At 44.3% G+C, this 24,498-nt stretch overlaps 2 protein-coding genes across 4 annotated transcripts in view; one reads left to right on the top strand and one right to left on the bottom strand.

Moving 5' to 3' along the window:
• Nucleotides 1–624: 624 nt before the first annotated feature.
• Nucleotides 625–18,493, top strand: LOC115173960 (gasdermin-E). 2 transcript variants are annotated; one of them, XM_029732489.1, is made up of 10 exons: nucleotides 625–945; nucleotides 2,438–2,675; nucleotides 2,850–3,042; nucleotides 14,747–14,927; nucleotides 15,121–15,241; nucleotides 15,560–15,718; nucleotides 16,169–16,296; nucleotides 16,746–16,935; nucleotides 17,172–17,242; nucleotides 17,922–18,493. In XM_029732489.1, exons 2-10 carry the CDS (start codon nucleotides 2,465–2,467, stop codon nucleotides 18,090–18,092), a joined length of 1,425 nt encoding a protein of 474 aa, XP_029588349.1. In that variant the 5' UTR covers nucleotides 625–945; nucleotides 2,438–2,464; the 3' UTR covers nucleotides 18,093–18,493. The 2 variants fall into 2 exon arrangements, with proteins under 2 accessions (XP_029588349.1, XP_029588348.1); XM_029732488.1 differs by having other exon boundaries at nucleotides 626–945; nucleotides 17,868–18,493.
• Nucleotides 18,494–20,963: 2,470 nt separating this feature from the next.
• The window catches only part of LOC115173961 (MAGUK p55 subfamily member 6), a 57,211-nt gene continuing 53,676 nt past the window's right edge, over nucleotides 20,964–24,498 (bottom strand). For both annotated transcript variants that reach the window (XM_029732491.1, XM_029732490.1), the window contains exons 7-12: nucleotides 24,184–24,280; nucleotides 23,803–23,871; nucleotides 23,429–23,590; nucleotides 22,941–23,143; nucleotides 22,634–22,762; nucleotides 20,964–22,384 (exon numbers count right to left, since the gene is read on the bottom strand). In XM_029732491.1, the coding sequence (XP_029588351.1) occupies nucleotides 22,208–22,384; nucleotides 22,634–22,762; nucleotides 22,941–23,143; nucleotides 23,429–23,590; nucleotides 23,803–23,871; nucleotides 24,184–24,280 (837 nt within the window). In that variant the 3' untranslated portion in view covers nucleotides 20,964–22,207. The remainder of the gene's footprint in view (nucleotides 22,385–22,633; nucleotides 22,763–22,940; nucleotides 23,144–23,428; nucleotides 23,591–23,802; nucleotides 23,872–24,183; nucleotides 24,281–24,498) is intronic.

The following is a 24,498-nucleotide window of genomic DNA, read 5'->3' on the forward strand; positions in this document are numbered from 1 at the left end:
CCTGAAAACAGAATAAGGCTCCACTTCCCTCATATTTGAAGTCATAGTACAAAGAATAAGTTATGCTTGGGTTTCCATTATGTAATGGACAAATCCTGATTTGAGAAACACTTTGTGTTAAGTCAGGACTGTGTGTGCGCATGTTTGGGGAGGAAACTCAAGATTTCGTCATTGTCACATTGACATGGGCACAATATTAGGCAATAGCATTTACAGCACAGAGTAAGTCTACATTCTCTCACACTAAATCACTATGTTCAACCACTACTGCCCTCCTAAAGTCTGGTACAACCATTGCTTCCTCTAATGCATAACCAACACACGCACACAGTCTTTCACGGCTCATGGTGACCTCTTATCCAGCTTGTTGAATAATAGTCATGTTATGCTCTAAATACATTTATACCGGTTAAAATACATGGAATGAATCAATGAAGTGGGGCAAGACCGCGCTTGTCAGAAAAGTACACACACGCGCACACACACCGCTCATATGATAGCAATTACCTAAGTACAACCCCCAGAATGTGGGGGTGTGGTGGCAGCAAAGTCCGCTCTCCCCCGATTACAGAAGTAGGACCCAACCCACTCTGTCTGACTGATAACTCTCTGCTCCAGTCGATACCATAAAACTCTTTGGACAGCCTATCGTGTGGTTGTGGGTGTGTAGCGACATTCATTTCAACACAATGTAAAATCATCCATAAAGTAGCGGGGTTATTATCAATAGTCTACTCTCTGTATAACGGAGTACAACAGTTTAAATGTACATTCATAAGAACAGGGAATTTGGATAGTTTTACATTTTCTTGCGCTGCTGTTTGGAGTGACTACGGTGACTTTACGCGTGCCAGAAGGGACATTCCAGAAGTGACAGGCCACGGGACCGGTGCTTTTTTGGAGGCGCTGCACGCGATCCCTGTTATCAATCCAGACTACGAAAAGGTAGGCTAATAATAAACCTGTGTTTTTTGTGTTAAATAGCCTGCCCAATGAAAACCTTTTTTTTAAATAAATGATAGTGTTTGTGTTTTACAGACTTCTCTTCCCACATTATTGAAACCTCACAGCATATATGAAGTAAAACGTTTTGGATCATGTATGTATTTCCCCCCTGGTGCCACATATCATTGTGTAACAGTATAGCTTCCGTCCCTCGCCTCGCCCCAGGGACCTTCTGCACACATCGTCAATATTCACGATCGAGGCACCGTTACCCATGGCTCCACCAAAGCCACGGCCAATGCAGAGCAAAGGAAACAACTACTTCAAGGTCTCAGAGCGAGTAACGTCACGGATTGAAACGCTATTAGTACGCACCCGCTAACGAGCTAGCCATTTCACACCGGTTACATTTGTAACCTCAAAATTCACATTGCTTTTATATACCTTATGTTTACTGCTGTTAGTGATGGGCTTTCTGTCAATAACAGCAATGATTTACTTCTCACTTTTTATTGGAATGCCTAATCCGAGTCATGCGTTATTTGCTTATTGCGCAGAAGAGCGTGCTAGTGATTATGACTTCATGGCTCAAATCACTTACAGTAGTGAGTGGGCAGTATAAGAGATGGGGAGGAGGTCCTCTATTTATCAAATTGGGATTTTCCTGCCCACTATATGAGCCAATACACTGAAAGAACCTGTAATTCTGGGTAGAGTTATAGTCAGTGGTTTGAGGGACTGAAATGAAGGCGGTGTTGTGATGACACGTTTTCATATCTGTTTACTGATATCTACCTTCCCCTCATGTCTCTCTTGATCCCTCCCCTCTCTCTTCTCTCTCTTGATCTCTCTCCCTGAACAGTCATTCCCTCTCTAGTCATTATTCACTCCTTCTCCTATCCTGCATGTTTTTTTCCCTTGTTTATTTTACATATTCCACACTGAGATGTATTATGCTCTTCTCTCTCTCTCTCTCTCTCTCTCTCTCTCTCTCTCTCTCTTTCTCCTCCCTCTTTTCTCTCCCTGTTTTCTCACTCTCCTCCCTCTCTTTCTCCCTTTCTCTCCCCTGCTCTCCCTCTAGATTGCTTTAAATATTTAGACTTTGAAAACTGAGCTGCTAGAATGTGGAGGGCAGGGATGGAGTTAGGGGGTGGCGTGTTGTTGTTAATGGTGTTAACACTCAGGGGACTTCCCTCTTGTCCAATCAGTGAGTCATACAGTACTAGGATCTATGTTTGAACACACTGTTGGTTGACAGTGACATAGTAGGACAACACACACATGCACCTGCTACACATCTGAAGGGGAATTCTAAGGGGAAATTTGGGGAAATACAGTATGAGATTTGGAGATCACAGAAAAAAACAGAGCAGTCATAAAAATGTTTGTATGATTCATTTTGGTAGGGAATAGGCACGCAGGTGGGAGATATAGATGAGCCAGGGGCCACTTCATCCTACTCCAGTGTTACTGTGACTCTGCCTTCCTCCAGGTGTTGGGCCCCGCCCCTTCATAGGTGATGTTTGCCAAGGCAACTGCAAACTTTGTTCGTCAGATCGACCCAGATGGATCCCTGATCTCCGTCTCCCGTCTTAATGACTCAGACAAGTTGGTTCCCATGGCGCTGGTCGTCAAGCGCAACCGTTTCTGGTTCTGGCAACGGCCCAAGTACCTGCCCTCTGACTTCACACTCAGTCACCTGTTGCTAGGAGACAAAGAACTCACTCCAGGTAAAGTAGGGCCATGGTTACTCCTCATATACATCTCACAAACTGTACATCTCGTCTTTTTCCCACACACAACTGTCTAAAACATATAGTCATTCATAACTAACATACAGTACCTCTCTGACTCCTACTCTATCTGTCTGTCCTCATACGGCACTTGTCTCTGTACTCTCTCAGACGTGTCTGAATCAGACTTCCTGTCCTATGAGGGGAGGTTTGTAGACAACCTGAGTGGGAAGCTGGACGCCAAGTCTGGGTACATCAGTGTCAATGTGGAGGGGCGGGGCTCCTCAAAGCTCCAATTATCATTCGGCAAGCTGAAGAAGCAAGATGTTGACGTACAGAAGTTACTGCTGGCCTCCAATGACAGGTACTGTACTGTAAATAGACATACACATAGAAGAATACACGGGGACACACACACACTCATTCATACATGCTGTACAAGCATCCGCATCTCTCTCTCTTTCTCTCTTCCTAAATCTCTCCATCTCTGTTTCTGTCAGACCCAGTCTCTCCAGTTTTGGTCATTCAGTCAAGTCCAAAATGATTGGCACCATTGATAAAGATGAACAAAAAAGACTGTATGGAATAAATACACTGAACAAAAATATAAACGCAACATGTAAAGTGTTGGTCCCATATTTCATGAGCTGGAAATAAAATACATTTTCCATAGGCACAGAAAGTTTATTTCTCTCAAATGTTGTGCACATTTGTTTACGTCCCAGTTATCGAGCATTTCTCCTTTGCCAAGATAATCCATACACCTGACAGGTGTGACATATCAAGAAGCTGATTAAACAGCATGATCATTACACAGGTGTACCTTGTGCTGGGGACAATAGAAGGCCACAGTAAAATGTGCAGTTTTGTCACACAACACAATGAATGCCACAGATGTCTCAAATTTTGAGGGAGCGTACAATTGGCCTGCTGACTGCAGGAATGTCCATCAGAGCTGTTGCCAGAGAATTGAATGTTAATTTCTCTACCATAAGACACCTCCAACATTGTTTTAGAGAATTTGGCTGTACGTCCAACCGGCCTCAGAAGCGCAGACCACGTGTAACCACGCCAGCCCAGGACCTCCACATCCGGCTTCTTCACCTGCGGGATCGTCTGAGACCAGCCACCCAGACAGCTGATAAAACTGTGGGTTTGCACAAACAAAGAATTTCTGCACAAACTGTCAGAAGCCGTCTCCGGGAAGCTCACCTGTGTGCTCGTCATCCTCACCAGGGTCTTGACCTGACTGCAGTTCGGTGTCGTAACCGACTTCAGTGGGCAAATGCTCACCGTTGATGGCCACTGGCACGCTGGAGAAGAGTGCTCTTCTTTCAACTGTACCGGGGCAGTAAGGCGTAGTGTGGGCGAGCGATTTGCTGATGTCAACATTGTGAACAGAGTGCCCCATGATGGGAGTGGGGTTATGGTATGGGCAGGCATAAACTACGGACAATGAACACAATTTAATTTTATTGATGGCTCCTGAGGCACATTGTCGTGCCATTCATCCTCCTCCATCACCTCATGTTTCAGCATGATAATGCACAGCTCCATGTCGCAAGGATCTATACACAATTCCTGGAAGCTGAAAATGGCACAGTTCTTCCATGGCCTGCATACTCTCCAGACATGTCACCCATTGAGCATGTTTGGGATGCTCTGGATCGATGTGTACGACAGCGTGTTCCAGTTCCCGCCAATATCCAGCAACTTTGCACAGCCACTGAAGAGGAGTGGGACAACATTCCACAGGCCACAATCACCAGCCTGATCAACTCTATGCGAAGGAGATGTGTCGCCCTGCTTGAGGCAAATGGTGGTCACACCAGATACTGACTGGTTTTCTGATCCACGCCCCTACATTTAAAGAAAAAAGGTATCTGTGACCAACAGAGGCATATCTATATTCCCAGTCATGTGAAATCCATAGATGAGGGCCTAATCAAATCAAATGTATTTATATAGCCCTTCTTACATCAGCTGATATCACAAAGTGCTGTACAGAAACCCAGCCTAAAACCCCAAACAGCAAGCAATGCAGGTGTAGAAGCAATGCATTTAGTTCAATTGCCTGATTTCCTTATATGAACTGAAATCTTTGAACTTGTTGCATGTTGCATTAATCTTTTTGTTCAGTGTAATAATATACTGAGCTATATTGTATGCAATTGGTTTTAGGAAAATAATTTTATACTATAACAATAGATTGGCACCCCTGTTTTCAATACCTCCCCTTGTGAGGATAACGGCACTGAGCCTTTTTCTAAAATGTTTAATGAGTTGGAGAACACATTGGGAGGGATCTTAGACCATTCCTCTATACACAATATTTCCAGATCCTTGATATCCTTCGTCTGTGCTTATGGACAGCCCTCTTCAATTCAAACCACAGGTTTTCAATGGGGTTTAAGTCCGGAGACTGAGATGGCCATTTCAAAATGTTGATTTTGTGGTCAATTAACCATTTCTTTGTGGATTTTGATGTATGCTTGGGGTTATTGTCTTGCTGGAAGATCCACTTGCGACCAAGTTTCAGGAGGCAACCAGGTTGTTGGCTAAAATATCCAGGTACTGGGTAAAGTTAATGATGCCGTTGACCTTAATAAGACCCCAGGACCAGTGGAATCAAAGTATCCCCATAACATCAAAGATCCACCACCATATTTTACAGTATGTATGGGGTTCTTTTCTGCATAATATTCCTCTTTTCGATGCCAAACCGACCACTGGTCTATGTGACCAAAGAGCTCTATTTTCATGTCATCTGACTATAGAACCAGATAGAGGTCTATTTGTGCCAAGCACCTGCCCCTTTGCCCTCCCACTCACCAAGTACCCTTTAGGGTGGTGGTATATAGATTTTCCGGTGTACAGTTTTGGTCATCGTTGTCCTAAACCCAATACCCTCAACTCGTTGTGACGTTGTCAAGTTTGCCACCCTCCACCCCTAGCCCTACGTCGTCCTTTGGCCTGCCCTGTATGGAGCTCGTGTGCCATGTTGTCTTTTTCTTTCCTGTATGCACATTGTGGTGACCCAGTATCCAAACATGCATGGCTTGAAATGCAGTCACCGGTTAAGTGTGAATAGCAAGCTACCCAGTTTAAATATCAACAGCACTGCCACAGCAGCATAACATTTGATAAACACCTGAAAACACCTGATTTACATCATCCTTAATATTCCGTCTGCTTGGCTGAGAGCCTATGCACAGGCTGCAGCACTTCATCATTTCATTACTTATAGAGTCATTGCCACTGAAGGGTGCTGTAGGAGCTGCAGCACTGCTGTCTGTTCAGAAAGAAAGGAATACTTCAGAATAGTCTACTACACCGTGAGAATGACAGAGGAATAATAGCTTCTTTAAAAAAATAACCTAGCTGTTGATTGTGTGTAGCCCAATAACAAGGTATAGACTACAGTCAGGAGTGTGTGGCAAATCTGTCAGTGAACAGCATGCATACAAAACATTATTGGAATATTTGAAATACAATTGCGGGAAAACACAAGTTAGAAAGCAAATAGCTCCTGCTGAAAAGAGAAGACTCAACATTTTCTGCTGTAGGCTACCAACATATTTTTATCAACTTATACAAGAGAGAGACAGGCTTTTGGCACGAGTGCATCGGCCATCCCTTGCGAGTGAGCTGCACATCATCCGGTGAGTCAGTGAAACTGGAAAGCTTTTCCCGGACCCTAGGCTACTAAAACTGGTCTACAAAATGGTCTATGCCAGACTCTACAGCTCTATGTCAGACTCTACAGCTTTATGCCAGACTCTACAGCTCTATACCAGAATCTACAGCTCTATGCCAGACTCTACAGCTCTATACCAGACTCTACAGCTCTATGCCAGACTCTACAGCTCTATGTCAGACTCTACAGCTTTATGCCAGACTCTACAGCTCTATACCAGAATCTACAGCTCTATACCAGACTCTACAGCTCTATACCAGAATCTACAGCTCTATGCCAGAATCTACAGCTCTATGCCAGACTCTACAGCTCTATGCCAGACTCTACAGCTCTATGCCAGACGCTACAGCTCTATGCCAGACTCTACAGCTCTACATCCAAGTCTGCAGCTCTATGTCAAACTCTACAGCTCTATGCCAGTCTCTACAGCTCTATGCCAGACTCTACAGCTCTATGCCAGACTCTACAGCTCTACATCCAACTCTGCAGCTCTATGCCAGACTCTACAGCTCTATGCCAGTCTCTACAGCTCTATGCCAGACTCTACAGCTCTATGCCAGACTCTACAGCTCTACATCCAACTCTACAGCTCTACATCCAACTCTGCAGCTCTATGCCAGACTCTACAGCTCTATGCCAGTCTCTACAGCTCTATGCCAGACTCTACAGCTCTATGCCAGACTCTACAGCTCTACATCCAACTCTACAGCTCTATGTCAGACTCTACAGCTCTATACCAGACTCTACAGCTCTATGCCAGACTCTACAGCTTTATGTCAGACTCTACAGCTTTATGCCAGACTCTACAGCTCTATGTCAGACTCTACAGCTTTATGCCAGACTCTACAGCTCTATGCCAGACTCTACAGCTTTATGTCAGACTCTACAGCTTTATGCCAGACTCTACAGCTCTATACCAGAATCTACAGCTCTATGCCAGACTCTACAGCTCTATGCCAGTCTCTACAGCTCAATGCCAGACTCTACAGCTTTATGCCAGACTCTACAGCTCTATACCAGAATCTACAGCTCTATGCCAGACTCTACAGCTCTATGCCAGTCTCTACAGCTCAATGCCAGACTCTACAGCTCTATGCCAGACTCTACAGCTCTATGCCAGACTCTACAGCTCTATGTCAGACTCTACAGCTTTATGCCAGACTCTACAGCTCTATACCAGAATCTACAGCTCTATACCAGACTCTACAGCTCTATACCAGAATCTACAGCTCTATGCCAGAATCTACAGCTCTATGCCAGACTCTACAGCTCTATGCCAGACTCTACAGCTCTATGCCAGACGCTACAGCTCTATGCCAGACTCTACAGCTCTACATCCAAGTCTGCAGCTCTATGTCAAACTCTACAGCTCTATGCCAGTCTCTACAGCTCTATGCCAGACTCTACAGCTCTATGCCAGACTCTACAGCTCTACATCCAACTCTGCAGCTCTATGCCAGACTCTACAGCTCTATGCCAGTCTCTACAGCTCTATGCCAGACTCTACAGCTCTATGCCAGACTCTACAGCTCTACATCCAACTCTACAGCTCTACATCCAACTCTGCAGCTCTATGCCAGACTCTACAGCTCTATACCAGAATCTACAGCTCTATGCCAGACTCTACAGCTCTATACCAGACTCTACAGCTCTATGCCAGACTCTACAGCTCTATGTCAGACTCTACAGCTTTATGCCAGACTCTACAGCTCTATACCAGAATCTACAGCTCTATACCAGACTCTACAGCTCTATACCAGAATCTACAGCTCTATGCCAGAATCTACAGCTCTATGCCAGACTCTACAGCTCTATGCCAGACTCTACAGCTCTATGCCAGACGCTACAGGTCTATGCCAGACTCTACAGCTCTACATCCAAGTCTGCAGCTCTATGTCAAACTCTACAGCTCTACGCCAGTCTCTACAGCTCTATGCCAGACTCTACAGCTCTATGCCAGACTCTACAGCTCTACATCCAACTCTGCAGCTCTATGCCAGACTCTACAGCTCTATGCCAGTCTCTACAGCTCTATGCCAGACTCTACAGCTCTATGCCAGACTCTACAGCTCTACATCCAACTCTACAGCTCTACATCCAACTCTACAGCTCTATGCCAGACTCTACAGCTCTATGCCAGTCTCTACAGCTCTATGCCAGACTCTACAGCTCTATGCCAGACTCTACAGCTCTACATCCAACTCTACAGCTCTATGTCAGACTCTACAGCTCTATACCAGACTCTACAGCTCTATGCCAGACTCTACAGCTTTATGTCAGACTCTACAGCTTTATGCCAGACTCTACAGCTCTATGTCAGACTCTACAGCTTTATGCCAGACTCTACAGCTCTATGCCAGACTCTACAGCTTTATGTCAGACTCTACAGCTTTATGCCAGACTCTACAGCTCTATACCAGAATCTTCAGCTCTATGCCAGACTCTACAGCTCTATGCCAGTCTCTACAGCTCAATGCCAGACTCTATAGCTTTATGCCAGACTCTACAGCTCTATACCAGAATCTACAGCTCTATGCCAGACTCTACAGCTCTATGCCAGTCTCTACAGCTCAATGCCAGACTCTACAGCTCTATGCCAGACTACAGCTCTATGCCAGACTCTACAGCTCTATGTCAGACTCTACAGCTTTATGCCAGACTCTACAGCTCTATACCAGAATCTACAGCTCTATACCAGACTCTACAGCTCTATACCAGAATCTACAGCTCTATGCCAGACTCTACAGCTCTATGCCAGACTCTACAGCTCTATGCCAGACGCTACAGCTCTATGCCAGACTCTACAGCTCTACATCCAAGTCTGCAGCTCTATGTCAAACTCTACAGCTCTATGCCAGTCTCTACAGCTCTATGCCAGACTCTACAGCTCTATGCCAGACTCTACAGCTCTACATCCAACTCTGCAGCTCTATGCCAGACTCTACAGCTCTATGCCAGTCTCTACAGCTCTATGCCAGACTCTACAGCTCTATGCCAGACTCTACAGCTCTACATCCAACTCTACAGCTCTACATCCAACTCTGCAGCTCTATGCCAGACTCTACAGCTCTATGCCAGTCTCTACAGCTCTATGCCAGACTCTACAGCTCTATGCCAGACTCTACAGCTCTACATCCAACTCTACAGCTCTATGTCAGACTCTACAGCTCTATACCAGACTCTACAGCTCTATGCCAGACTCTACAGCTTTATGTCAGACTCTACAGCTTTATGCCAGACTCTACAGCTCTATGTCAGACTCTACAGCTTTATGCCAGACTCTACAGCTCTATGCCAGACTCTACAGCTTTATGTCAGACTCTACAGCTTTATGCCAGACTCTACAGCTCTATACCAGAATCTACAGCTCTATGCCAGACTCTACAGCTCTATGCCAGTCTCTACAGCTCAATGCCAGACTCTACAGCTTTATGCCAGACTCTACAGCTCTATACCAGAATCTACAGCTCTATGCCAGACTCTACAGCTCTATGCCAGTCTCTACAGCTCAATGCCAGACTCTACAGCTCTATGCCAGACTCTACAGCTCTATGCCAGACTCTACAGCTCTATGCCAGACTCTACAGCTCTATGCCAGACTCTACAGCTCTATACCACTCTACAGCTCTATGCCAGTCTCTACAGCTCTACATCTGACTCTGCAGCTCTACATCCAACTCTGCAGCTCTATGCCAGTCTCTACAGCTCTATGTCAGACTCTACAGCTTTATGCCAGACTCTACAGCTCTATACCAGAATCTACAGCTCTATGCCAGACTCTACAGCTCTATGCCAGTCTCTACAGCTCAATGCCAGACTCTACAGCTTTATGCCAGACTCTACAGCTCTATACCAGAATCTACAGCTCTATGCCAGACTCTACAGCTCTATGCCAGTCTCTACAGCTCAATGCCAGACTCTACAGCTCTATGCCAGACTCTACAGCTCTATGCCAGACTCTACAGCTCTATGCCAGACTCTACAGCTCTATGCCAGTCTCTACAGCTCTATGCCAGACTCTACAGCTCTATGCCAGACTCTACAGCTCTATGCCAGACTCTACAGCTCTATACCACTCTACAGCTCTATACCAGTCTCTACAGCTCTACATCTGACTCTGCAGCTCTACATCCAACTCTGCAGCTCTATGCCAGTCTCTACAGCTCCATGCCAGACTCTACAGCCCTATGCCAGACTCTACAGCTCTACACCAGACTCTACAGCTCTATGCCAGTCTCTAAAGCTCCATGCCAGACTCTACAGCTATATGCCAGTTTCTACAGCTCTATGCCAGACTCTACAGCTCTATACCAGACTCTACAGCTCTATTCCAGACTCTACAGCTCTATGCCAGACTCTACAGCTCTATACCAGACTCTACAGCTCTATGCCAGACTCTACAGCTCTATACCAGACTCTACAGCTCTATGACAGACTCTACAGCTCTATGACAGACTCTACAGCTTTATGCCAGACTCTACAGCTCTATACCAGAATCTACAGCTCTATACCAGACTCTACAGCTCTATACCAGAATCTACAGCTCTATGCCAGACTCTACAGCTCTATGCCAGACTCTACAGCTCTATGCCAGACGCTACAGCTCTATGCCAGACTCTACAGCTCTACATCCAAGTCTGCAGCTCTATGTCAGACTCTACAGCTCTATGCCAGTCTCTACAGCTCTATGCCAGACTCTACAGCTCTATGCCAGACTCTACAGCTCTACATCCAACTCTGCAGCTCTATGCCAGACTCTACAGCTCTATGCCAGACTCTACAGCTCTATGCCAGTCTCTACAGCTCTATGCCAGACTCTACAGCTCTATGCCAGACTCTACAGCTCTATGCCAGACTCTACAGCTCTATACCACTCTACAGCTCTATGCCAGTCTCTACAGCTCTACATCTGACTCTGCAGCTCTACATCCAACTCTGCAGCTCTATGCCAGTCTCTACAGCTCCATGCCAGACTCTACAGCCCTATGCCAGACTCTACAGCTCTACACCAGACTCTACAGCTCTATGCCAGTCTCTAAAGCTCCATGCCAGACTCTACAGCTATATGCCAGTTTCTACAGCTCTATGCCAGACTCTACAGCTCTATACCAGACTCTACAGCTCTATTCCAGACTCTACAGCTCTATGCCAGACTCTACAGCTCTATACCAGACTCTACAGCTCTATGCCAGACTCTACAGCTCTATACCAGACTCTACAGCTCTATGACAGACTCTACAGCGCTATGACAGACTCTACAGCTTTATGCCAGACTCTACAGCTCTATACCAGAATCTACAGCTCTATACCAGACTCTACAGCTCTATACCAGAATCTACAGCTCTATGCCAGACTCTACAGCTCTATGCCAGACTCTACAGCTCTATGCCAGACGCTACAGCTCTATGCCAGACTCTACAGCTCTACATCCAAGTCTGCAGCTCTATGTCAGACTCTACAGCTCTATGCCAGTCTCTACAGCTCTATGCCAGACTCTACAGCTCTATGCCAGACTCTACAGCTCTACATCCAACTCTACAGCTCTACATCCAACTCTGCAGCTCTATGCCAGACTCTACAGCTCTATGCCAGTCTCTACAGCTCTATGCCAGACTCTACAGCTCTATGCCAGACTCTACAGCTCTACATCCAACTCTACAGCTCTATGTCAGACTCTACAGCTCTATACCAGACTCTACAGCTCTATGCCAGACTCTACAGCTCTATGCCAGACTCTACAGCTCTACATCCAACTCTACAGCTCTACATCCAACTCTGCAGCTCTATGCCAGACTCTACAGCTCTATGCCAGTCTCTACAGCTCTATGCCAGACTCTACAGCTCTATGCCAGACTCTACAGCTCTACATCCAACTCTACAGCTCTATGTCAGACTCTACAGCTCTATACCAGACTCTACAGCTCTATGCCAGACTCTACAGCTTTATGTCAGACTCTACAGCTTTATGCCAGACTCTACAGCTCTATGTCAGACTCTACAGCTTTATGCCAGACTCTACAGCTCTATGCCAGACTCTACAGCTTTATGTCAGACTCTACAGCTTTATGCCAGACTCTACAGCTCTATGTCAGACTCTACAGCTTTATGCCAGACTCTACAGCTCTATACCAGAATCTACAGCTCTATGCCAGTCTCTACAGCTCTATGCCAGTCTCTACAGCTCAATGCTAGACTCTACAGCTTTATGCCAGACTCTACAGCTCTATACTAGAATCTACAGCTCTATGCCAGACTCTACAGCTCTATGCCAGTCTCTACAGCTCAATGCCAGACTCTACAGCTCTATGCCAGACTCTACAGCTCTATGCCAGTCTCTACAGCTCTATGCCAGACTCTACAGCTCTATGCCAGACTCTACAGCTCTATGCCAGACTCTTCAGCTCTATACCACTCTACAGCTCTATGCCAGTCTCTACAGCTCTACATCTGACTCTGCAGTTCTACATCCAACTCTGCAGCTCTATGCCAGTCTCTACAGCTCCATGCCAGACTCTACAGCTCTATGCCAGACTCTACAGCCCTATGCCAGACTCTACAGCTCTACACCAGACTCTACAGCTCTATGCCAGTCTCTAAAGCTCCATGCCAGACTCTACAGCTATATGCCAGTTTCTACAGCTCTATGCCAGACTCTACTGCTCTATACCAGACTCTACAGCTCTATTCCAGACTCTACAGCTCTATGCCAGACTCTACAGCTCTATACCAGACTCTACAGCTCTATGCCAGACTCTACAGCTCTTTACCAGACTCTACAGCTCTATGACAGACTCTACAGCTCTATGACATTACACAAATGCGATGATATGCATGCAATTATTTACCTTTATTATAAAGGTAAAACAAAATCTCATGCATTCCGGTAGCTCAGAGCTCCCCAGGTGACCCCCTCTCACGCTCACTTTTTGATCCGGCACCTCCCGATTTTGACTAATTAACACTAAACACAGGTAGTATAGACTAACTAACCACCATACACTAAAATATCCACACAATCAACTAGCCAGCCAGTCATATATCATGAGTTAGAAGATTAGGAACATTTGGCTATATTATGACATTATTATTTAAGAGCGTTGAAGATAAATTACAAGCTAATTAGCAGATTTACATCAATCATCAACATCAATGATCATTTCCCAATGACAATCATGAGGCGCTCTAACTTGCTTACAATTTGTGATGAGTGAAATAAATATCAATAAATAGGCCTATGCTAAAAAAACATATGTAAATATTTCGCTACAGAGGCAGTTAGTATGTTATGAATTTAGAGATATAAATGATGAAAGTCAACCCATTTTTTCAAGGTGGGGGGATGCCCTTTTTCGTATTGAGCACCTGCCCCCTGAAAAGTCTGTGCACCGGTTCCTATCCAAGTGTGAAGGCGTTTCCATTGGTTCCTATCCAAGTGTGAAGGCGTTTCCATTGGTTCCTATCCAAGTGTGAAGGCGTTTCCATTGGTTCCTATCCAAGTGTGAAGGCGTTTCCATTGGTTCCTATCCAAGTGTGAAGGCGTTTCCATTGGTTCCTATCCAAGTGTGAAGGCGTTTCCATTGGTTCCTATCCAAGTGTGAAGGCGTTTCCATTGGTTCCTATCCAAGTGTGAAGGCGTTTCCATTGGTTCCTATCCAAGTGTGAAGGCGTTTCCATTGGTTCCTATCCAAGTGTGAAGGCGTTTCCATTGGTTCCTATCCAAGTGTGAAGGCGTTTCCATTGGTTCCTATCCAAGTGTGAAGGCGTTTCCATTGGTTCCTATCCAAGTGTGAAGGCGTTTCCATTGGTTCCTATCCAAGTGTGAAGGCGTTTCCTTTGGTTCCTATCCAAGTGTCAAGGCGTTTCCATTGGTTCCTATCCAAGTGTGAAGGCGTTTCCATTGGTTCCTATCCAAGTGTGAAGGCGTTTCCATTGGTTCCTATCCAAGTGTGAAGGCGTTTCCATTGTTTCCTATCCAAGTGTGAGGTATTGAAAGGTATTGAAAACTGGGGTGCCAATAATCTTTACCACTGTCTTTTTTAGATGAAAAAAAGATTACTGAGTACCTCAGTTTGTAAAAAAGCATTATATAAATCCAATTCTTATTATTATTAAATTATAATTATTACTTGTTAAACAAAATCTCCTTATCTGAGCAATTTATATTACTTGTTAAACAAAATCTCCTTCTCAGAGCAATTGTATTAGTATAAAATAATATAGTTTCCCCTTTTTTTGTTGAGTACAATACAGCTCAGTATTTGTATTATTTATTTTATCCATCTGTGTATTCATCTATGTGTATGTCTATGTGCAGTACTGTACCTGTCATTGGAGGCCAGCAGTAACTTCCCCCCCACATCTCTGTGTGTAGGATGGTGGACATGCAGCATGTGCTGGTGCAGCAGAGTCAGAAGCGTGCCGAGGTGTTTGCTGTGTTGAAGGAGAGGATCCTGACCACCACCCCCTGCTCCATCTCAGAACAGGTCCAGGAGCAGGGCACCTGCCAGGGGGTTCTGGGACTACTGGGCAAACTGGGGACACAGTCTGTAAAGGTGGGTTGGGGGAGCGAAAAGGAGAGACGGAGAGACTGGGGAGTGTTGTTACATGTTTTAACATGTTAGTTGTGCCAGGTGTGTGTTGCGTTATGACACGTCTTTTCTATGTGTTATTGAGTATATATTAGTTTTGTTTGTGTATCACACCAGGTGTGTGTTTATTACATGTTATTCCATGTGTGTATATCAGGTGTGTGTGCAGGAGAATAGCAGTATAGAGATGGACAGTGACGTTTCCTTGGAGATTCCACCTCTCACTGTCATCGCCTACAGCCTCATAGAGCTAGAGGTCAGGAAAGACGGACACTATGGTGAGTGTGTGTGTGTGTGTGGTGTGTGTGTGTGTGTGTGTGTGTGTGTGTGTGTGTGTGTGTGTGTGTGTGTGTGTGTGTGTGTGTGTGTGTGTGTGTGTGTGTGTGTGTGCCCCCCACTCTAGGTACTATTACGTTGCAATTCTACAAGGTGAATTACTTATTCTCCTTCTCTCTCCCTTTCTCTCTCTGTCTCTCTCTCTGTCTCTCTCTCTCTCGCTCTTTCTTTCTCTTTATCTCTCTCTCTCGCTCTCCCTCTCTCTTTTTGGCTATTTTTCTCTCTTTCTCTCTCTCTTTGTATTTTCTCTGTATTTTCAGAGCTGTGTCTACAGCATGGTACTCTTGGAGGATTCGAGGCAGACTCTGGGAAGACCTCGCCTTCCCAGGATTCCTTTGATACCCTGTGTGTTGTGGACGGGCTGGAGTGGGCGGAGAAGGAGATTCCTGAAGGAGCACCACTCAGCGCACTGCAGAAAAGTATGTGTGTTTGTGTGTGTGTTTCATTCATGCATTCATTCATTTATTGTTGATCCAGGAATGTCAGTTGAGAATTTAGTTCCCTTTTTTGTTGACATTTAGGTATACAGCAGTTGATTTGACCAACATGTCAGTGTGTTTGTGTGTGATAGTGTGTCAATATGCCCTATGTATAAAAGAGGAATTGAAATTATTCTACAGCAAAAATCAAGGATTGACTCTTCCTCTTTTCATCAAATGAATGATACCGAGAGAGGAAGTGCAGTGCTGAGTTTCCCTTACTTTGGATAAAAGCATTTAACATTGGGGAAATTTTCACTCACAGAATCAGACTGAGAGGAATTCCTCTGTTAGCATCATACAGTGATCATATTGTGAATGATGTGTCATGAGAAAAGTGAGCCTGAGAGGCAAGCTCTGATTGGTTATTTATCTCCCTCTCCCCTACAGACTTGCAGCACTTGGAGGTCTATCTACATCAGTTAGTGGTTCTCCCAGAGTCTACCCGGTCCACTCTGTTCCAGAGACTCTGTGAGGTTCTAGTGGACAGAACCACACTCACGGTTCTGGAACACACGGTTAGTGGCACTGTGGGCAAGGCCAAAAGGAGTGCACTATAAGGGAATAGGGTGCCATTTGGGATGCAGCGCTTGTCTGATAGCATTGTTTTGTGGACCTTTTAGATCAGGCACAGTCATATCTGTCACGGTATGATTTGGTTATATTTGTTTTCATTGCTTTCTCTCTCTCTCTCTCTCTCTCTCTCCCTCCTTCTCTCTCTCTCTTTATCTCTCTCTCTCCCCTCTCTTTCTCCCTCTCTCTCTCTTTCTCTCTCTCTCTTTATCTCTTTATCTCTCTCTCTCTTTATGTCTCTCTCCGTCTCCCTTTCTCTCTCTCAATTCAGTTAAATTCAAAGGGCTTTATTGGCATGGGAAACATGTTTACATTGCCAAAGAAAGTGAAATAGATAGTAAACAATGAAAAATCTACAGTAAACATTACATCTCTCGCTCTCTCTTTCTCTCAGTTGGAGGGGTTGTGTAGAGGTGAGGACGTTGACCCTACAGAGGTAAAGGAGTTGTCTGTTTCTCAAATCAAATCTGTCTCCGCCCTATCGGACCTGGTCCAGAAATTCCCAACAAATCAGATACAGGCTGACGGAGCCTCCATCCCCCTCCATCTGACTGCCACTCACCTGCTGGTTAGCGCCTTGGAGGGTGAGAGAGTGTGTGTGTGTGTGTGTGTGTGTGTGTGTGTGTGTGTGTGTGTGTGTGTGTGTGTGTGTGTGTGTGTGTGTGTGTGTGTGTGTGTGTGTGTGTGTGTGTGTGTGTGTGTGTGTGTGTGTGTGTGTGTGTGTGTGTGTGTGTGTGTGTGTGTGTGTATGAATGAATATATATATATATGTGTGTGTGTATGTTGCATTCTCTAAGCCCTGTGTTTTGTGTTTCTGTAGCGTTGCCTGATGCTGCTCTGACTCTGCTGGGAGAATCTAGCCCTGATGTCCTGGAAGCCCTCAATACACTAGTATGTCTGATTCAATTCACTATAGGATTCACCAGTCACTATACACGACTCACCATTCACTACTGAAACCCTCAACACTCTGGTCAGTCTGATTCAATTCTCTATATGATTCACCAGTCACTATACACGACTCACCATTCATTACTGAAGCTCTCAACACTTCATTCTAAAATTCCCCAGTCACTTTATATGATTTTACGATTCACAACTCCTGATTCATATCACTCTATCACAAATAAAATACTTTGATATGAATACTCTGATCCAATATTAGTTCATAACTGTATTATACCCAGACAGTAGTCATGATGAATTCTACTATAGACTGATCCAATATTAGTTCATAACTGTATTATACAAAGACAGTAGTTATGATGAATTCTACTATAGACTGATCCAATATTAGTTCATGACTATGTTTTACCCAGACAGTAGTTATGATGAATTCTACTATAGACTGATCCAATATTAGTTCATAACTATGTTTTACCCAGACAATAGTCAGGATGAATTATACTGTAGACTGATCCAATATTAGTTCATAACTGTGTTGTACCCAGACAATAGTCAGGATGAATTATACTGTAGACTTTGCCCTGTACCTTACTTGTTGTCTGTCCCACAGCTAAAGGTAAATGGTCAGTCCCTCCCCTTTGAGTCACTGCCCCTCCCCTTGCAGGAAGAGGGGGCATTCCATTGGGCAGAGCAGCTCCTCCTCTCCTCCAATGTGATGCTGCGGAGAGAGACTGACAGGCTGTGGGCGGAGACTGGAAAAAAGCCAGGAGTGTTTCCATTGGTCATGTGCATTGCTGTGCAAGGACTTACATCTCTGTACACTGGGAAGGGGTAGGATGTGTGTGCATGGATCGGTATGTTTCAAATATTGCATTTTGTGTGAAACTCCAGTGTTTCACCTGTGTGTTTTCCTTATATGCACTCAATGAATTCTGTATTTTTGGTGGCACTAACACATTTTTTTACAAACTAATTCTCAATGTAACTGTTTGAATTTGAAAAGCTGTAAAACAATCAACTCCAGAATATGAAGTAAGACTTGTGTTCGAAGAAACACTTTTCAAAACCTGGACAAGCAGCCTTTACCTTACTGTGTTTGGAAAGAAACACCTCAAATCTCAATACACAAAAATGTTGCTCTTACACCCTAGTATTTCACATAAGCTTTACATTCTTTCTGCATGCTCATACAGATAAAACGTGCATACAGAAGATTTTGTTATTCCAAAAGAAAAATGTACAGTATATGCTTATTTTAATATATAATGTTGCTTAAATGCCATGTTAAGCTATATGTAACCTACAGTACCAGTCAAAAGTTGACACACCTACTCATTCAAGGGTTTTTCTTTGCTTATTTGAGCTGTTCTTGCCATAATATGGACTTGGTCTTTTACCAAATAGGGCTATCTTCTGTATACCACCCCTACCTTGTCACAACACAACTGATTGGCTCAAATGCATTAAGGAAAGAAATTCCACAAATTAACTTTTAACAAGGCACACCTGTTAATTGAAATGCATTCCAGGTGACTACGTCATGAAGCTGGTTGAGAGAATGCCAAGAGTGTGCAAAGCTGTCATCAAGGCAAAGGGTGGCTACTTTGAAGAATCTCAAATATAAAATATATTTTGATTTGTTTAACACTTTTTTGGTGACTACAGTGAGGGAAAAAAGTATTTGATCCCCTGCTGATTTTGTACGTTTGCCCACTGACAAAGAAATGACCAGTCTATAATTTTAATGGTAGGTTTATTTGAACAGTGAGAGACAGAATAACAACAAAAAAAAACTGAAAAACGCACGTCAAAAATGTTATAAATTGATTTGCATTCCTAATCTCAGTTTGTTACCTGTATAAAAGACACCTGTCCACAGAAGCAATCAATCAATCAGATTCCAAACTCTCCACCATGGCCAAGACCAAAGAGCTCTCCAAGGATGTCAGGGACAAGATTGTAGACCTACACAAGGCTGGAATGGGCTACAAGACCATCGCCAAGCAGCTTGGTGAGAAGGTGACAACATTTGGTGCGATTATTTGCAAATGGAAGAAACACAAAAGAAGTGTCAATCTCCCTTGGCCTGGGGCTCCATGCAAGATCTCACCTCGTGGAGTTGCAATGATCATGAGAACGGTGAGGAATCAGCCCATAACTACACGGGAGGATCTTGTCAATGATCTCAAGGCAGCTGGGACCATAGTCACCAAGAAAACAATTGGTAACACACTACGCCGTGAAGGACTGAAATCCTGCAGCGCCCGCAAAGCCCCCCTGCTCAAGAAAGCACATATACATGCCCGTCTGAAGTTTGCCAATGAACATCTGAATGATTCAGAGGACAACTGGGTGAAAGTGTTGTGGTCAGATGAGACCAAAATGGAGCTCTTTGGCATCAACTCAACTCGCCGTGTTTGGAGGAGGAGGAATGCTGCCTATGACCCCAAGAACACCATCCACACCATCAAACATGGAGGTGGAAACATTATGCTTTGGGGTGTTTTTCTGCTAAGGGGACAGGACAACTTCACTGCATCGAAGGGATGATGGACGGGGCCATGTACCGTCAAATCTTGGGTGAGAACCTCCTTCTCTCAGCCAAGGCATTGAAAATGGGTCGTGGATGGGTATTCCAGCATGACAATGACCCAAAACACACGGCCAAGGCAACAAAGGAGTGGCCCAAGAAGAAGCACATTTAGGTCCTGCAGTGGCCTAGCCAGTCTCCAGACCTTAATCCCATAGAAAATCTGTGGAGGGAGCTGAAGGTTTGAGTTGCCAAACGTCAACCTCGAAACCTTAATGACTTGGAGAAGATCTGCAAAGAGGAGTGGGACAAAATCCCTCCTGAGATGTGTGCAAACCTGGTGGCCAACTACAAGAAACGTCTGACCTCTGTGATCGCCAACAAGGGTTTTGCCACCAAGTACTAAGTCATGTTTTACAGAGGGGTCAAATACTTATTTCCCTCATTAAAATGCAAATCAATTTATAACATTTTTGACATGCGTTTTTCTGGATTTTTTTGTTGTTATTCTGTCTCTCACTGTTCAAATAAACCTACCATTAAAATTATAGACTGATCATTTCTTTGTAAGTGGGCAAACGTACAAAATCAGCAGGGGATCAAATACTTTTTTCCCTCCCTGTACATGATTCCATATGTGTTATTTCATAGTTTTGATGTCTTCACTATCAGTCTACAAGGTAGAAAATAGTACAGATAAAGAAAAACCTTTGACTGGTAATGTATATAAACAAAATGTTTATTCTGTTTATGAACATACCACTCACTATCTACAGACAAGATGTTCTATAACTCGTTGTGAGATTATGGGCTCATAGATTTCTGCTCATTTCTAGTGAGTTATCCCAGTTGCTGGTACTGTTAGATCTAGTGGTATGGCTTAGTCAAAATGTGTATGTATGTAGATGTATTACCTCTGTAAAACATCAAGTCATAGCATATTGCTATTTGTTAGATTAACATGCTTTTCAGTAGAATATCAATATGGTGCATTCTGCAATTTCACAGTTCTACATAGTTGCAATGCTGCCACAAAACTATGCATTCTGTGTTTTTAATAAAATATACTGTATATTTATGAACCATCCATTGTCTCTGAATGGCTTTAAATATTACTGCATTAAATATAAACTAAACATAACCATTACCCAAAACAAAAAAGGACAACTTTCCAGCTGAATTTCAGTTCATTTATTGTAACAATATATTGCTATTAGAGATGTCTGTTTTTGGTCACGAGTTGGGAAATCTTTCAGAGTGACCACAGGAAACAGAATGTAGTATTTAGGTTACAGTGCAGGAGGGTTTTGGAGCTTTGTGATATTGGAGGAGAGGACTGTGGGATAGCAACAGATTAAAAAACAACAATAAGCACCACAGATTAGTGTAGATGGTGAGTGGTATTCTGATGGTCATGTTGTCGACACAACACAGACAGAACGCTTCAAAACAGGATGTAGTATTTGTTCAATATTCGAAAACAACAACTCAAAGCAAAGGATCATGCGAGACAAAAATGTCACTTAGCTAAAAAGATCACCGTAGCAACGAAAGACAGTGAATCCTACGGTAGTAAAATAAAAATACAGACAACTCAAAGAAAGACATGAATGAAACACAGACACAGTGTTTTGATCCTGATCTTCAATACTACAATGTAAAGTGTAAAGCTTTTTCTCTTCATTCTCTTTGTAGGATGTGTGAGGGATAGATATTCAGACAATAAGTACATTTTTCCTTAAGTCATAATTCTAAAGAGGTAAACACAAACCAATCAAGGGGCAGCCAACTACAGTACATACTACAGGGCACTGTAGGGGATTTTCTTTGGAGTGGGGGTGGGAGGTCCTACAACAATCACAAGGGTGGGCTTCACAGGATTTGGACTGAGACACGGTAGTTGTCATGGCAATAACAAGCACTGTAAACAGGTTTCCTTGGCAACACTGCTCAGAGTTCTGGAATATTCCATAGTGTCGTTCTTGAACTTCGTTCTTGAACTGTGTTGATATAACAATAATAAAAACTCTTTCTAGAGCAGTCCTCGGAGAAGGAAAAACATCATTAGTTCTCAGAGGAACAACTACAAAAAACAAACATAACAACAATAAATATGGCCTTGATGTTTGGCCTTTTTCTTTTTTTCATGTTTCTGAATTCCACGTTGGTATGAATAGAAAGATATTTCGTAAAAAGTTACAAATATTAAAATAAATAAGAACTATTTGCCTTATGAGTTTCGAGTAGAAAAAATGTGCATTGTGTGCAGGAGGAAGGGAGAGAGGGATGAGGTGGTTGCTTTGGGTGTCCCCCGTCAAAGTCCCTCACATGACGAACACTTTCTCCTTTCCTTTCCCCTGTCTCTGTGGTCGAACACATGCACGGTCATGTTGACCGGTCAGACAGTGTCCGGTCGGGGCTCAGTAGACCCAGTTGACGGGGACCCACTGTGGTTCGGAGCAGAGTTTGTCCACGGCAGCCTGTAGCGCTTGGAAGGCGCGGTCCAGGTTGTCGTTGGTGATGGCGAGGTCAAAGTAATGGTTGTAGGTCCTCTGGATACGAGCACTCTCATCAACAGTCTTCCTCAAATCCACATCCTGACAGGGACAGAGACAGAGGGTGAGTGTGTTTGTGTGTCTCTCTCGGTTTGTGCATGTTCTTGAGAAGCAGTGGCTAACAAGCACAGTACACTATGTGAGTGTTGTGTGTTCTAGCGAGAGAATGTTCCATAAAAAACTACATAACGCCCTAAAATCACATAACAATGGAAGGATACCGGAAAGCAACATGTGAAAATACTCTGGGAATAAGCGGCTCAGTGTCTATGCCCAGGAAAAGGTCCTGACCGTGAGTTGTTTGGTGGTGATTCCAGCGTCCACCGTAGCTTTGTGCATGGCCTTGAGCGTCTCAAACTCTGGTGCTGCGATGAACACCACATACGGCATGAACTCTGCTGTCTTTAGTACCTTCAGAGCCTACTGTCCAGACAGAGAGAGGGTCAGTGAACCAGCTAGAGATGACAAACACAGCCAGACAGACAGCCAGACAGACAGACCATGTAGAGTATCTCATACTGGGATTCTACCCTGCTCTTTTTATTGTTGTGCTTTTTAAATGCACTTTAAATAAAGTTTGATTTGATTTGATTGTGACCTGTGGGTTGACGTCCAGGATGCAGGTACGCCCCGTGTCCACCACCTCGTGGATGGAGTCCATCTTGGTTCCGTAGAGGTTCCCGTCGTACTCGCCGTGCTCTAGGTAGCCGCCCGCCTTCACGTCCGCCTCCATCTCCGTCCGCGTCACAAACCGGTACGACTTACCGTCCAGCTCATCATCACGGGGACGCCGGGAGGTGACTGAGGGAGGAGCGGGGAGGGAGGAGAGGAGAGACAAGAAGAGAAAAAGGGTTAGAGAGAAGAGAAAGGGATGTGGGAGAGAGATGGAGAGAGAATGAACAGGAATGTAAGAAGAACAGTGGAGCAACGGAGAAGATCACGAGACAAGCTGACTTAAAGCAGCCAAATTAAACGTACTCCAAGGGTTTCTGTCTGTTCAGACAGTGTCCTGAGAGTACAGTGGTCCACTAGGTTCTGGAGGGGGGTTCTAGAATAGAAATAGAACGGTATGGGTTCTAGACTCACAGGGGATGGTGGTTCCGAAGTATGTTGGGTTAAGGACCACCAGTCGGTTCTTGAGGCTGCGTCGGCCCACCCCCTGGGCTCCAATCAGAACCAGAGTCTTCCTCTGGAACGGGGGCATCTTGGCCACCTCCTCATAGATTTGCAGCTCGTGCCTGTCAAACTCTGCTCTCAGTCAATCCCAGAGAGGAACACACAAGAGTAAGCCAATCACAGAGGAGAATGTAGTGTTGTCAGTCAATAAAAGATGGGGATGGGGATGTAAAATGCTGATTAGTAAATGGGGAACTACACAGTCAGGAAGCCCCAGCACAAAACCAATTAGAAGAATGAGCCATGACAGAATCAGCCAATGAGAGACGAGTATGAATGCTCACCTGCATTCCTGGCTGTTAGGTACATCATCTTTTTCTTCTTCTTTCCAGTTATCGTACCGCACAGGATCCCTGTTGCATACACAAACACACATATTCACACATCAATACAGGTGCAAGCGTCTTCCTATCTGTCTTTGCATCTGAAGGCCAGAAGGGGGCACCATAACCCATTCTATGGAGCGCTACTGAGTAATTATCTCATGACCTCATTGCCCTCAGCCTGGCAGGCAAGGCTACCTCACAGTGGTAGACCAACTAAACAATTCAAAGTAAGTGCTCTCCACTGATTCAAAACCAAGCAGTCACTGGCTACATTACGTAAAAGTTGCCAGTCAGCTCAGTTTGGCTCATCGAGATGAGAATGGAGCTAGGAAGCCGTACCTGAGCCATCAAAATCTCTTGGGACGAAGGCTTTCCTCTTCTCCTCCAGGAACTGACTGGGGATCAGTCCAGTGGCTCCACCAACCACATGACACGCCTATCACAGGAGAGCACACCAGACATCAGAACAACTTGTCTCACCCAAACAGTAGAAACCAGTGAACAACCAGTAAAAAATCTGTAGAAGTTCCAAACCAATATAAAACCAGTAGAAATCAGTAGAAGTTACAAACCAATAATAAACCAGTAAAAATCAGTAGAAGTTACAAACCAATATTAAACCAGTAGAAATCTGTAGAAGTTACAAGCCAATAT

This window comes from Salmo trutta, chromosome 34 (genome assembly GCF_901001165.1).
Source record: "Salmo trutta chromosome 34, fSalTru1.1, whole genome shotgun sequence".
Lineage (NCBI taxonomy): Eukaryota > Metazoa > Chordata > Actinopteri > Salmoniformes > Salmonidae > Salmo > Salmo trutta.

Coding starts and splice junctions, on each gene's coding strand:
- LOC115173960 (XM_029732488.1), top strand. CDS start 2,465: ATGTTTGCCAAGGCAACTGCAAACTTTGTTCGTCAGATCGACCCAGAT. Junction 14,928..15,120: donor TGGGGACACAGTCTGTAAAG/GTGGGTTGGGGG, acceptor TGTGTATATCAG/GTGTGTGTGCAGGAGAATAG. Junction 15,242..15,559: donor CAGGAAAGACGGACACTATG/GTGAGTGTGTGT, acceptor CTGTATTTTCAG/AGCTGTGTCTACAGCATGGT.